Raw genomic sequence first — 13,328 nt, forward strand, 5'->3', positions numbered from 1 at the left:
AAATTTCATATATTATATTTTAAATCTTTCACTACTTGATTTAATACCATCAAATATAAACAAATTATCTAAAGGAATATATTGAGCAGTAGTTAATTTCAAAATTTCTTGACTTGCTATCCCACCCATAAAACTACTTATATTATGATAATCTGTAGAATTATGAGCTAATACTTCTTTAATTATTAATAATTGAGATTTTGATACTGTTGTTGATGAGATTTTTTCAAATATTTCTAAAAATTCAGAAAGGTTTGATGAATTTGGTTTTTGGTTGTGGATGTCGATATATTGATTGAACGCTATTATTGATAAGTATATACTAATAAAATCATTTGAATCTTCCATTAAACTTGATTGTGGTATTAAATTTTTAGAACCAACAGTTACAAATAATAATTGAGTGTTTTTACAAAAACTCGTTATTGATTCCTGGTTAATTATTGATGTAGGTTTATCAATTTCTTTACATACTTCAAAAACTTCTTGTGTGAATAATTCTTGATCTTTTGCAGCTTTTGTCTTGTAGAGGTGAGCTAAAGTAGTATAATTTTCTGAATTTGATGCCATATCTGGTAATTTCCCCGGTAATGGTAACACACCAAATTTTTCAATGAACTTCTTAAGAGCAGCTATGTAGATCCAAAAATTTGATGAATTTTTATTTAGTTTATTTGTTGTTATTAAATTTTTAATACTTTCTGGTATTTCTGTTTTTTGAAAAGCTCGATGACATGATTGAATAGCTTCTATAAAATTAGTTTCTAAATTAATGTTTCTTGATAATGATTCAATATATTGTTTAAATTGCTTTTTTTCATTGTATGTTGAAGGAGGTTGAGAATAAGTTTTTTTCCAGTACTGTAAAGCTTTTATAAATATTATAATATAAGGAACATGAGAATGTTCTTGATCATTGAGGGTAATTAAATCAAATGAATCTGCATATTGTTGTAATTCTGGCCATGGTTGATCTATTCTTAAGTCATATAATCTTGAAGGATCATGAGTTTCAATAACGGTAGTTTCATTTGATAATAAATTCATTGATGCATAAAATCCAATAGTATTTACAATTAGTATTGGTATTTGTTTTGACCATAATAAATTAATTAGTTCTTGAAGGTGTGGAGTATAATCACTAATAACAACACAATTAAATTGATCCCATATTTTAGATTTTAGGAGTGATTCAATTGATTCATTTATGGCGTAACCTTTAACATCTGAATTTAGCTCGTTCAAGTTTTTAGTAACACATGATGCAACATTTTCTCCAATATCATTATCTCTTATAAAAAAATTTGATGAACTTATTGATTTTGTTATTTTACGATTATCAATTATAGTAAATTTCCCGATTCCTGGTAATATTAAATTTTTCAATATTTCTGAACCAGTTGAAGTAGCATTTATTAATGCAATATGACTATTTTCTAATTTCAGTTGACCAATTGTTTCCCATAATCTTAATTGTCTATCATATTTTGCTTCTTTATCAATCATTATATATATCATGAATAATTAAGTAATAAAGTGATTGATTAAATCTATTATAATTTATAATTCATTATATTATATCAAACTATCTTTTGATACTAAATAAACAATTAAAATATAATAATTTCTTAGTAATTAAAATACTTGTGAATTTCTCTAAGCTAAAGTTTGAATTAATTGAGCTTTAAAAATAATAATTATAATTTATTTCTTACTCTACTAATTTTAGTTAATTTATTCTGAAACAGATTAAACGAGTAAAAATCACATGACTGGTCACATGAAACATATCACATGATTAGTCACATGACTACTCGGGCAAAAAAAGTATTTTCAACATCTGAACGTGCTGAAAAAAGCTTACCAAAAAGAAACAAAATATAGTAGCTACCAATTACATGGCAAATGTTTTGTGCAACTGAAAAATTTTAACTAAGCTACTTAACAATAAAAATAATTTAATTGATTCTTACTTACTGAGATGCAGTTGAGCTCTTAATCTAATTTAACCTTTCGCTCTTATAAAAATTTTTTTTTTTTTTGCAATTTTTTCTACTTTTTTTTTCTGAAATCATCAATTCAACTTCAGATTATGTCTGCTTCTAGTGAATCAAAATACTCTACAGAAGTATTGTCTGAATTATTAAGCAAGTTACAAGTTGCTGATAATAAAGATGAAGCTGCTACAAATATTTCAACTTTTTTAAATTCATCAATTGTTGAACACGATGTTCCAGTTGAATTTTTCAAAGATTTAAAAAATCAAATTAAATCAAAAGATGCTAAAACTGCAATTGCTGCTTTAGATGCTTATAAACATATTGCTTCACAAAATGGTTTATCACCATCAGTTGAACCATATGTTGTAGATTTAGTTGATGAAGTTGCTTCAAAAGCTGGTGATAAAAATAAAGATGTTCAAACTAAAGCTTCAGAAGCTTTATTAGCAATTGCTCAAGCTATTACTCCAACTGCCGTTAAAGCCATTTTACCAAAATTAGTTTCTAATTTACAATCTACAAACAAATGGACTGAAAAAGTTGCTATTTTAGCTGCTTTATCTCAATTAGTTGATACTGCTAAAGCTCAAATTGCTTTAAGAATGCCTGAATTAATTCCAGTTTTATCTGAAACTATGTGGGACACCAAAAAAGAAGTTAAAGATGCTGCTACTGCTACTATGACTAAATCAACTGAAACTATTGATAATAAAGATATTGAAAAATTCATTCCAAAATTAATTGAATGTATTGCTAAACCAACTGAAGTTCCAGAAACTGTTCATTTATTAGGTGCTACTACTTTTGTTTCTGAAGTTACTATGGCTACTTTATCTATCATGGCTCCATTATTATCAAGAGGTTTAGCTGAAAGAGATACTGCCATCAAAAGAAAAGCTGCTGTTATTGTTGATAACATGTGTAAATTAGTTGATGATCCACAAGTTGTTGCTCCATTCTTGGATAAATTATTACCAGCATTAAAAGCTAATTTCGCTAACATGGCTGATCCAGAAGCTAGAGAAGTTACCAATAGAGCTTTAAATACTTTAAGAAGAGTTGGTGCTGTTACTGAAGGTGATGTTTTACCAGAAATTTCAACTGCTGGTGATGTTGAAGTTACTTTAGGTGAATTAAATAAATTATTAGAAGATCAAAAAATTGCCAAGAGATTTGAAGTTGCTTTAAATTATATTGCTTCAATTGCTGGTGATTTAGTTGATGAAAGAGAAATCCAACCAGAAGCTTGGTTACAAAATGTTTTACCTTTCGCTACTATTTTCTTACATGAAAAAGAAGCTAAAGAAATTATTGAAGAATATAGAAAAAGAGCTATTGATAATATTCCACAACCACCATCATTTGAAGATGAAGAAGATGAAGGTGAAGATTTATGTAATTGTGAATTCTCATTAGCTTATGGTGCTAAAATCTTATTAAATAAAACTCAATTTAGATTAAAAAGAAATAGAAGATATGGTTTATGTGGTCCAAATGGTGCTGGTAAATCTACTTTAATGAGAGCCATTGCCAATGGTCAAGTTGAAGGTTTCCCAAGTCAAGATGAATGTAAAACCGTTTATGTCGAGCATGATATTGATGGAACTCATGCTGATACTACTGTTGTTCAATTCGTTATTGAAGATGGTGAAGTTGGTTTAACTGAATCAGTTGTTGAAGATAAATTAAGAGAATTCAATTTCAGTGAAGAAATGATTAGAATGCCAATTCAATCATTATCAGGTGGTTGGAAAATGAAATTAGCTTTAGCTAGAGCTGTTTTAAAAAATGCTGATATTTTATTATTGGATGAACCAACTAATCATTTAGATACTGTTAACGTTGCTTGGTTAGTCAATTATTTACAAACTTGTGGTATTACTTCAATTATTGTTTCTCATGATTCTGGTTTCTTAGATAAAGTTTGTCAATATATTATCCATTATGAAGGTTTCAAATTAAGAAAATATAAAGGTAATTTATCAGAATTTGTTAAAAAATGTCCATCAGCTCAATCTTATTATGAATTAGGAGCTTCAGATTTAGAATTTAGATTCCCAGAACCAGGATTTTTAGAAGGTGTTAAAACTAAACAAAAAGCTATTGTTAAAGTTTCAAATATGACTTTCCAATATCCAGGTACTTCAAAACCTCAAATTCAAGATATTAATTTCCAATGTTCATTATCTTCAAGAATTGCAGTCATTGGTCCAAATGGTGCTGGTAAATCAACTTTGATCAATGTCTTAACTGGTGAATTATTACCAACTATTGGTGAAGTTTATGTTCATGAAAATTGTAGAATTGCTTATATTAAACAACATGCATTTGCTCATATTGATAACCATTTAGATAAAACTCCATCTGAATATATCCAATGGAGATTCCAAACTGGTGAAGATAGAGAAACTATGGATAGAGCTTCAAGACAAATTAACGAAGAAGATGAACAAAATATGAATAAAATCTTTAAAGTTGAAGGTACTCAAAGAAGAGTTCAAGGTATTCATGCAAGAAGAAAATTCAAAAACTCTTATGAATATGAAATCTCATGGATGTTGGGAGAAAATATTGGTATGAAGAGTGAAAGATGGGTACCAATGATGTCTGTTGATAACACTTGGTTACCAAGAGGTGAATTAATGGAAACTCACGCTAAATTAGTTGCAGAAGTTGATATGAAAGAAGCTTTAGCATCAGGACAATTCAGACCATTAACTAGAAAAGAAATTGAAGAACATTGTGCCATGTTGGGATTAGATGCAGAATTAGTTACCCATTCTAGAATCAGAGGTTTATCTGGTGGTCAAAAAGTTAAATTAGTCTTGGCTGCTTGTACTTGGCAAAGACCTCATTTGATTGTTTTAGATGAACCAACTAACTATTTGGATAGAGATTCATTAGGTGCATTATCTAAAGCTTTGAAATCATTCGAAGGTGGTATCGTTATCATTACTCATTCTGCTGAATTCACCAAAGATTTAACTGAAGAAGTCTGGGCCGTCTTGGACGGTCGTATGACACCTTCTGGTCACAATTGGGTACAAGGTCAAGGAGCTGGTCCTAGATTAGAAAAGAAAGAAGATGAAGAAGATAAATTTGATGCTATGGGTAATAAAATAGCTGCTGCTAAAAAGAAGACTAAATTAAGTTCTGCTGAGTTACGTAAAAAGAAGAAAGAAAGAATGAAGAAAAAGAAGGAATTAGGTGATGCTTATGTTAGTGAAGATGATGAAGACTTTTAAACTTAACTTAGTTTTGTAAGTTGTATAGCTTTGTTCTTCTTTAATTTATCATTATCATTTTATATAGAAGGTTTATTAGTTATTATTATTAATATATTAAATATTTGTTTTAATGGGTTTGTAGTGAATTGTAGTGATTTGTAGTGATTGAAAGTAATTGACTGTATTATATATGATGTAGATAATCACAAATTGTATGTAAATTTAGGGGTTATTTTGGTTAGTCAATTCTAGGTGAATAGCCAATTCTAGGTGAATAGTCAATTCTGAGTTAATTAAGTAAATTCACCAAAGATTTAACTGAAGAAGTCTGGGCCGTCTTGGACGGTCGTATGACACCTTCTGGTCACAATTGGGTACAAGGTCAAGGAGCTGGTCCTAGATTAGAAAAGAAAGAAGATGAAGAAGATAAATTTGATGCTATGGGTAATAAAATAGCTGCTGCTAAAAAGAAGACTAAATTAAGTTCTGCTGAGTTACGTAAAAAGAAGAAAGAAAGAATGAAGAAAAAGAAGGAATTAGGTGATGCTTATGTTAGTGAAGATGATGAAGACTTTTAAACTTAACTTAGTTTTGTAAGTTGTATAGCTTTGTTCTTCTTTAATTTATCATTATCATTTTATATAGAAGGTTTATTAGTTATTATTATTAATATATTAAATATTTGTTTTAATGGGTTTGTAGTGAATTGTAGTGATTTGTAGTGATTGAAAGTAATTGACTGTATTATATATGATGTAGATAATCACAAATTGTATGTAAATTTAGGGGTTATTTTGGTTAGTCAATTCTAGGTGAATAGCCAATTCTAGGTGAATAGTCAATTCTGAGTTAATTAAGTAAATTCACCAAAGATTTAACTGAAGAAGTCTGGGCCGTCTTGGACGGTCGTATGACACCTTCTGGTCACAATTGGGTACAAGGTCAAGGAGCTGGTCCTAGATTAGAAAAGAAAGAAGATGAAGAAGATAAATTTGATGCTATGGGTAATAAAATAGCTGCTGCTAAAAAGAAGACTAAATTAAGTTCTGCTGAGTTACGTAAAAAGAAGAAAGAAAGAATGAAGAAAAAGAAGGAATTAGGTGATGCTTATGTTAGTGAAGATGATGAAGACTTTTAAACTTAACTTAGTTTTGTAAGTTGTATAGCTTTGTTCTTCTTTAATTTATCATTATCATTTTATATAGAAGGTTTATTAGTTATTATTATTAATATATTAAATATTTGTTTTAATGGGTTTGTAGTGAATTGTAGTGATTTGTAGTGATTGAAAGTAATTGACTGTATTATATATGATGTAGATAATCACAAATTGTATGTAGATTTGGCTGCGAAAAACTTTTAACTTTGCGTAACAAACTAATTAGCTTTTAGTTTCAAGAGAAATTTATAAGTACAATTTTATGGGGGTTTTATATGAGCTGAGCAAAAATTCTGAAAATTTATTTTGTATTGATAGGAAGCTTAACGTTTAAAATCATTGTTGTTTCAGATTCTTCATGGAATTGAACTACAAATAGATCATTTACTTCTACTATTAATTTGCTTCAAATTAAGAATTTTGAGAATAAAATATCCTCGCAACCAGAATTATTACTAAAAAAAGTATATTACCAAACTTAATGAAAAATTACATCAACTTATTGAGATATATTACATTGGCTCTTTCACAATTAACATTTTATAATAAAAACTTACAATCATCAGATTTATTATTATCAAAAAATTTTAGTGATTATAATGAAAGACCAATGTGGAATTTATCATATGCTCCATATTCAGTTAAATGTCCAAATCATAAAATAGTAAGAGAAGCAAATGATGTATGTTCAATCAAAATTATTTATAAAAATATTTACTAACAATTTAGACAATTTGTGAAAAAGAAAAACATTACATCCACAATCGAAATATCAAAACAGAAGCAATAATAAAATCATTAATGTATAGAAATAAAATACCAAATTTTGATATTGAAAAATTTTGGTTGAACAAAACAATTCCATCAAGAATTGCAATTGCATTATCTGGTGGTGGATATAGATCGATGTTGATTGGAGCAGGAATAATTTCAGCATTTGATGAACGTGAGATACAAAAATTAAATCATTTAAGTGGAATTTTACAAGCTACAAGTTATTTTGCGGGTATTAGTGGTGGAGCTTGGTTAGTTATGTCACAATTTGTAAATGATTGGCAACCTATTAGCACAATTTTAAAGGAATGGAATTTGAAACAAAGTTTATTAGAAGGGACATATGATGTTGATAAAGAACAACTCAAGAAAAAGATTAGCAAAAGAAATATATTTCAATTACCTAATGAATCTTTAAGCTGGTTTCAAAGAATGTTTGATTCATCTGAAGGCACATTTTTGGAGTGTATTCGATTTTACAAAGAATTATTAATTGAAGTTAGAGACAAAAGGAAAGCTGGATTTCATATAAGTCTAACTGATTATTGGGGTAGAGCATTAGTTAGAAAATTATTTACAACATCAGCAAGAACTCCAGGTACAACCGTTACAGCTGCTACTAAACAGCTAAAAACTTTTCAGCAATTTGATCAACCATTTCCAATTATTGGTACAATTGCTAAAAACCCAATAGATAATGAAACAGATCCAATGAAGAAATTTTCAAGTTTAGATAGTCAAGTATTTGAATTTAATGCATTTGAATTTGGTTCTTGGGATAACAATGCATTTGTTGATTTAGAGTTCTTGGGACTGAAATTAGAAAATGGAATTTCAAAAGTAATAGTAAATGGTTCAAATTTATGTATATCTGGATTTGACAATGTCGGTTTTTTAACAGCTACATCATCATCATTATTTAATCACATTTTTAAATTTGTGTTCAACTATATTGAGAAAAATCAACTGGAAACAATATTATTATTAGAAAACATTTTAAAATTATTTGGATTTAGTCAAGAATGGAAATTTTTCAATACTCCACAACAACATCCCGATCATGCATTATATTCACCAAATCCATTTTGGAAATTTGGTTCATCTCATATTGCAAATATTTCAGATTTATACTTGGTAGATGGAGGAGATGATGGACAAAATTTACCATTCCAACCATTAATTGGTAAAGCTAGACAAATTGATTTAATTTTGGCGTATGATGTGAGTGGTGAATTTTTCAATTATCCAAATGGATCAGTTTTGCAACATACTCACAAAAGGTTTTATAATAATGCAACTACCATGTTTCAGATTCCGATTTTTAAAACTCCAAATGGTTCATTTAAATCAATATTCCCAAAAATACCTACACCAGAAGAAATTATGGATCAAAAATATAATGAAAAGCCCATTTTCTTAGGTTGTGATGTTGAAGAAGATTTTGATGATTTTGAAGCCCCCGGTAAAACTAAATTGTTTGATTATTTCCCACCAATAATAATGTATCAATCAAATTCAAATTACATACATAATACTAATTATTCTACATTCAAATTAAGTTATAATGATACTGAAGTCAAACATATCTTGGATAATGGATTTGAAATTGCAACTTTTTATAACTCTTCCATATTTGCTACTTGTTTAAATTGCTTCATACTAAAAAGAGAATTTGATAGATCAACCACACGCAAAGTACCTAAATTTTGTCAAACTTGTTATCAAACGTATTGTTGGAAAAAAACATGAAGTTGCCTAAATTAATGTAAATCTTCATATCGCGAGAAAATCTTGTTGTTGTTGACTAAAAGTATAAAATGTAACACTTTTTAAAAATGCACGCGAAAATTAATATTATTATTATTCTGTTGAAATATTTTTATTAAGGGATTTAAATAATAGAAGTATTATAATTATCTATCTATCTATCTATCTATCTAATCATCTATCCATCTACACATTAACAATGGCTGGTGTTAGGAATTTAAGAATAGTTGGATTAACCATATTGGTATTAGTATTAATATTCATATTACATAGAACAGGATCAAATGCAGCTTCATTAGTTCATGCACAATTGTCTGATCAAGTACCAAATAAACATCATGCAATATCAAATAATGGACCACCAATTTCAAATGATGCTAAAAAGAATAAAGTAGATGTTTCAAATAATTTAGTAGATTCCAAAAATGATGAAAAAACAGATGAAGCAATTAATCAAGAAATATCGAAAGATAAAAGTGAAGAAGGTATTAAAAAACCATCAACTGAAAAAGAAACCACTACTAATGAAGAATATGATCCACAAAATGATTTAATTAAAATAAGATCATTATCACCAATGACAATTTTCTCAAAAAGTTATTGTCCATTTTCTAAGAAATTAAAGCAATTATTTGAAAAATATGAAATAATACCCCAACCAAATATTGTTGAATTAGATTTACATGAACATGGAGCAGAATTACAAACTTATTTACTAGAGAAGAGTGGTAGAAAAACAGTTCCTAATGTTTTAGTTGGTTCATCATTTGAAAGTAGAGGTGGATGTGATGATTTTGAAGCGTATCATAAGAATAATGAAATTATACAGGTTTTAACAGATTGGGGTCAAGGTAGATTATCAGTAAGTAAAAAAGATACTCCATCAAATGCTTAATCTCAAACAGTGTATAGAATAAATGAGTAATGTTTTTTTTTTTTATTTTAAAAACTAATGTAACATTAAAAATGATTTATAAATGAACTATACACATTCCCATAAACTTCTTAAAATTTGGAGAAACCTTTTGATTTTGAAGCAGTTGCAGCAACTTTTAAAACATTAAATCTAACAGTTTTTGAAATTGGTCTACATTGACCAACAGTAACTACATCACCTTCTTGAACTCTGAAAGCTGGTGAAATATGAGCAGCAACATTTTTATGTCTTTTTTCATATCTGTTATATTTTGGAACATAATGTAAATAATCTCTTCTAATGATAATAGTTCTATGCATTTTAGTTGAAACAACAGTACCAGTTAAAATTTTACCTCTAATTGATACAGTACCTACAAAAGGACATTTTTTATCAATATATGAACCTTCAATGGCGGCTTTTGGGGTTTTGAATCCTAAACCAACATCTTTATACCATCTTTTGGTTTTTCTGTTGGCTTTAGCTTTTGGATTAGTGAAGATATGTGGTTGCTAAATTAATGTTAGTATAGATGGACTAAAATACTTGAGAATTTAAAACTTTTGTGAGAATGATAAAATGACTTAGTTTTAAAGTTCTGAACGTATAAAAAGTTCAATGTGGTAGTTGTATCGTGATTCTTACGGTGTTGATATCGCATCTCAAGTTTTGAACATGGATTTACTTGATTTTGACTTTTAACTTTGATGTAGTTTAATTACTTCATTTATATCTCCAACATGGTTTAAATTCTCCTTATAATGTTTCTTTTACAAACCTTTTGGAAAGCTCTTTCTGATTGAACAGTTAATTCGGTTGCCATGATTTAATGTTGTTGTTCTATAATAACTTTATCAGTATACCTCTTTTGAAAATTTAAAAAATTTGAAATACTAGAATGAGAGAGAGTTTGTTAGTACTAAACAAAGAGAGAATAGCTTAACTATGTGTATCAGGTGGTAGCCCTATTGACTGAAAAATATAATATAGGGTTTCAACCCTAATTGTTTTTTTAAGCGCACTTGAGATGTTTCAAATTACTCTGATTGTCGGGGTGAGTTAATATCTTGTAAATGCTCTTATATAACAGTGGAAATATAATCTAAAAATTGTGTAAAGCTTAAAGTAAAAATTCTGTCTTTTAAATGTTACTAATCTTTCGTTGTAGAAAGTTTAAAAGATTAAGGCTGTAAAGATCAATAACAAAAAGGGTTAAATGCATCAGCATCAAAAAAAGCAATGAAAATACTATCAATTTGAAGTTGATACTATTATCAATATGATGCAGTTGTAATCACTATTGACAAGAGTATATTTACTAGGATTTACTATCCATCTGAAAATATGATCAATTTTGTGTTTAGAAAGATGTAATAGTATTAAAGTTGCAAAATCACAAAATCAAATAAATTCGTACCAAAATGTGTAAGATTTGTTCCGTTAAAAACAGCTTCTTCACCACCAAGCACGGAAATGAATTGTAGTATTTTGATATAAATGAAACAGATTTTTAGTTTATAGCAGATGACCTTTACTGTATTCCATGAGCTATTTAAACTTTTGATCATCATAGTAGAAAGTCAATATTTGGAATGCTTTAAAGAAGCAAAGTCAAACGTAATAATTAGTCCAATGACTTACGTAGTGCTTGTATTTCTTCTATGATCAATTAATTGATGTTTCATGCTGGTTAAATTAATAATTTATTTGACATATAATATTTCTTTTTTAGTGCGTAAAATATTAATAATTATTTATTATTAGTATTACCAAATTAAGCAAACATATTAATAAATTGAGATTTCGTATATCAAATTAATATAATCTATATTTCACTTCATAACACAATTTATAAAACTAAATACTTGAAATCAATACAACAAACATCAATCAAATATATTTTAAAGATCGTAATAACAACCATATAGTCAATCGTTTTATATGAATACATCAACAAATAACGTTGTAGCAAATTCAACAACAACTTCAAAATATAATTTTCTACCTAAGTTTAATCATCATAGCAATTTAAATCATAATACTGTTACTAATCAATCTAATCAACCACAATCAAGAGTAGTATCAAATGATTTAGTGGATTCAATAGCAAATAGTTTATCATATAATAGAACAATAAGTTCATCTTCATCAATACTAAGTACTCCAAGTAATAATATTCGTAAATTTCAACAACAGCGGCAACAACATCAAAACCAGCAAAACCAAACTCAGAAAAAACATCATCATCACAATCATTCAGATAAAGACGAAAAACATAGTAATCGAATATCAAGAAATGGACAACTTATAAAAAATAAATTACTAAATTTACATCAATCTCATAAACAATTACAACCAAATCCAATTCAAACTCAATCTACTTCACAACAACCTCAACAACCAACAACTCAAAAGTCATTACACAATGCGGAGTATTATACGAGGACTGTAATATTTCCAGAAGTATCAAGTGATGAAGAAGATGAATCAAATGATAATGATGAAACAGAAACAGAAGATTTTGAAACATTTTTCAAAAATTCAATAAATTCAATACCCGGATATACAAAAGGTGAATTAGATGTATTAATTAATCAACAAGAATTAACTCATGAAGAAGAGAAAAAGTTATTATTAGAGTACAAGAGAAAAGAAATGACAAAACAAGAAAGATCATATATGAAAACAAGTTCATTATCAATAAGAAGACAATTACAAGTAACTCAAAAGAAGGAAATTCTCACAAAGATATTTGGAAACCACAACAAATTAAACAATGAATATATTACAAATAATAGTGAATTTTCATCATTTAATAATAATTTTAATTTACAAATGGTTTTCAATGAAGATAGAGAAGAAATTTTTCATTTATTAGAAGAAGATAATGATTTTAAAGTATCAATGGAAGAATTTAGAGAAACGAGAAGAACCGACGCAAAGGATAGGGAATTAAATGATGAATCTGATGAAGAATTGAATTACCTATTGAAGAAAATACCTATAAATAAGAAATAATGAGACTAATGACAATACGTTTTTTTTTTATGTAGTAGTTAATATAATAATCAATGATTAGTACCGAAACTAGCAGAGTCTTTGAACGGCTGAAACGTTTGTATGAACTCTATCACAATTTTGACACAGAATTGATCAAAATTATCGTTCAATGTATACAAATACGCGGCTAAAACTTGAAACTCTTATCATCGAACTTGAATTCATATTAATTGGATATTAAGTGATATACAAGATCTTGTAGAAAGCTACTTTAGTTAAAATAAGATTGGCAGCTCAATTGGTATGATACTGTTAAAAACTACTAAAGCAGCTTAGTTCCGGCGTCATAAACTGGAGCAGCGGCATGCTATTGAATTCTACCATATTCTTTCTAACAGTGATCTTACTTGACGTAAAAATGATTTGACTACACCGTATTCTAATAATATTAGCCGTAAGATCAAACTATTACATGCTGAACTGGG

General features: G+C 28.1%; 8 protein-coding genes across 8 annotated transcripts; 6 read left to right on the forward strand and 2 right to left on the reverse strand. All coding sequences in view use genetic code 12, as the record gives it.

Annotated features, from left to right (window-relative positions):
* Nucleotides 1-12: 12 nt before the first annotated feature.
* Nucleotides 13-1,506, reverse strand: KGF54_000896 (uncharacterized protein; the record flags this gene model as incomplete). Its single annotated transcript, XM_051766858.1, has 1 exon — nt 13-1,506. One exon carries the CDS (start codon nt 1,504-1,506, stop codon nt 13-15), a length of 1,494 nt encoding a protein of 497 aa, XP_051622110.1.
* A 586-nt stretch (nt 1,507-2,092) lies between these two features.
* KGF54_000897 (TEF3) lies at nt 2,093-5,245 on the forward strand (the record flags this gene model as incomplete). The annotated part of the gene is made up of 1 exon (XM_051766859.1): nt 2,093-5,245. One exon carries the CDS (start codon nt 2,093-2,095, stop codon nt 5,243-5,245), a length of 3,153 nt encoding a protein of 1,050 aa, XP_051622111.1.
* A 332-nt stretch (nt 5,246-5,577) lies between these two features.
* On the forward strand, nt 5,578-5,805 carry KGF54_000898 (uncharacterized protein; the record flags this gene model as incomplete). The annotated part of the gene is made up of 1 exon (XM_051766860.1): nt 5,578-5,805. One exon carries the CDS (start codon nt 5,578-5,580, stop codon nt 5,803-5,805), a length of 228 nt encoding a protein of 75 aa, XP_051622112.1.
* Nucleotides 5,806-6,137: 332 nt separating this feature from the next.
* KGF54_000899 (uncharacterized protein) lies at nt 6,138-6,365 on the forward strand (the record flags this gene model as incomplete). Its single annotated transcript, XM_051766861.1, has 1 exon — nt 6,138-6,365. One exon carries the CDS (start codon nt 6,138-6,140, stop codon nt 6,363-6,365), a length of 228 nt encoding a protein of 75 aa, XP_051622113.1.
* An 822-nt stretch (nt 6,366-7,187) lies between these two features.
* SPO1 (putative carboxylic ester hydrolase) lies at nt 7,188-8,909 on the forward strand (the record flags this gene model as incomplete). Its single annotated transcript, XM_051766864.1, has 1 exon — nt 7,188-8,909. One exon carries the CDS (start codon nt 7,188-7,190, stop codon nt 8,907-8,909), a length of 1,722 nt encoding a protein of 573 aa, XP_051622114.1.
* Nucleotides 8,910-9,126: 217 nt separating this feature from the next.
* On the forward strand, nt 9,127-9,822 carry KGF54_000901 (glutathione-disulfide reductase; the record flags this gene model as incomplete). Its single annotated transcript, XM_051766865.1, has 1 exon — nt 9,127-9,822. One exon carries the CDS (start codon nt 9,127-9,129, stop codon nt 9,820-9,822), a length of 696 nt encoding a protein of 231 aa, XP_051622115.1.
* A 110-nt stretch (nt 9,823-9,932) lies between these two features.
* KGF54_000902 (40S ribosomal protein uS17) lies at nt 9,933-10,666 on the reverse strand (the record flags this gene model as incomplete). Its single annotated transcript, XM_051766866.1, has 2 exons — nt 9,933-10,355; nt 10,622-10,666. 2 exons carry the CDS (start codon nt 10,664-10,666, stop codon nt 9,933-9,935), a joined length of 468 nt encoding a protein of 155 aa, XP_051622116.1.
* Nucleotides 10,667-11,784: 1,118 nt separating this feature from the next.
* On the forward strand, nt 11,785-12,861 carry KGF54_000903 (uncharacterized protein; the record flags this gene model as incomplete). Its single annotated transcript, XM_051766867.1, has 1 exon — nt 11,785-12,861. The coding sequence occupies one exon, from the start codon at nt 11,785-11,787 to the stop codon at nt 12,859-12,861; it is 1,077 nt and encodes a 358-aa protein (XP_051622117.1).
* Between the last annotated feature and the right edge of the window lie 467 nt (nt 12,862-13,328).

This window comes from Candida jiufengensis (assembly GCF_024610255.1).
Source record: "Candida jiufengensis strain CBS 10846 chromosome Unknown scaffold7, whole genome shotgun sequence".
Taxonomy (NCBI): Eukaryota; Fungi; Ascomycota; class Pichiomycetes; order Serinales; family Debaryomycetaceae; genus Lodderomyces; species Lodderomyces jiufengensis.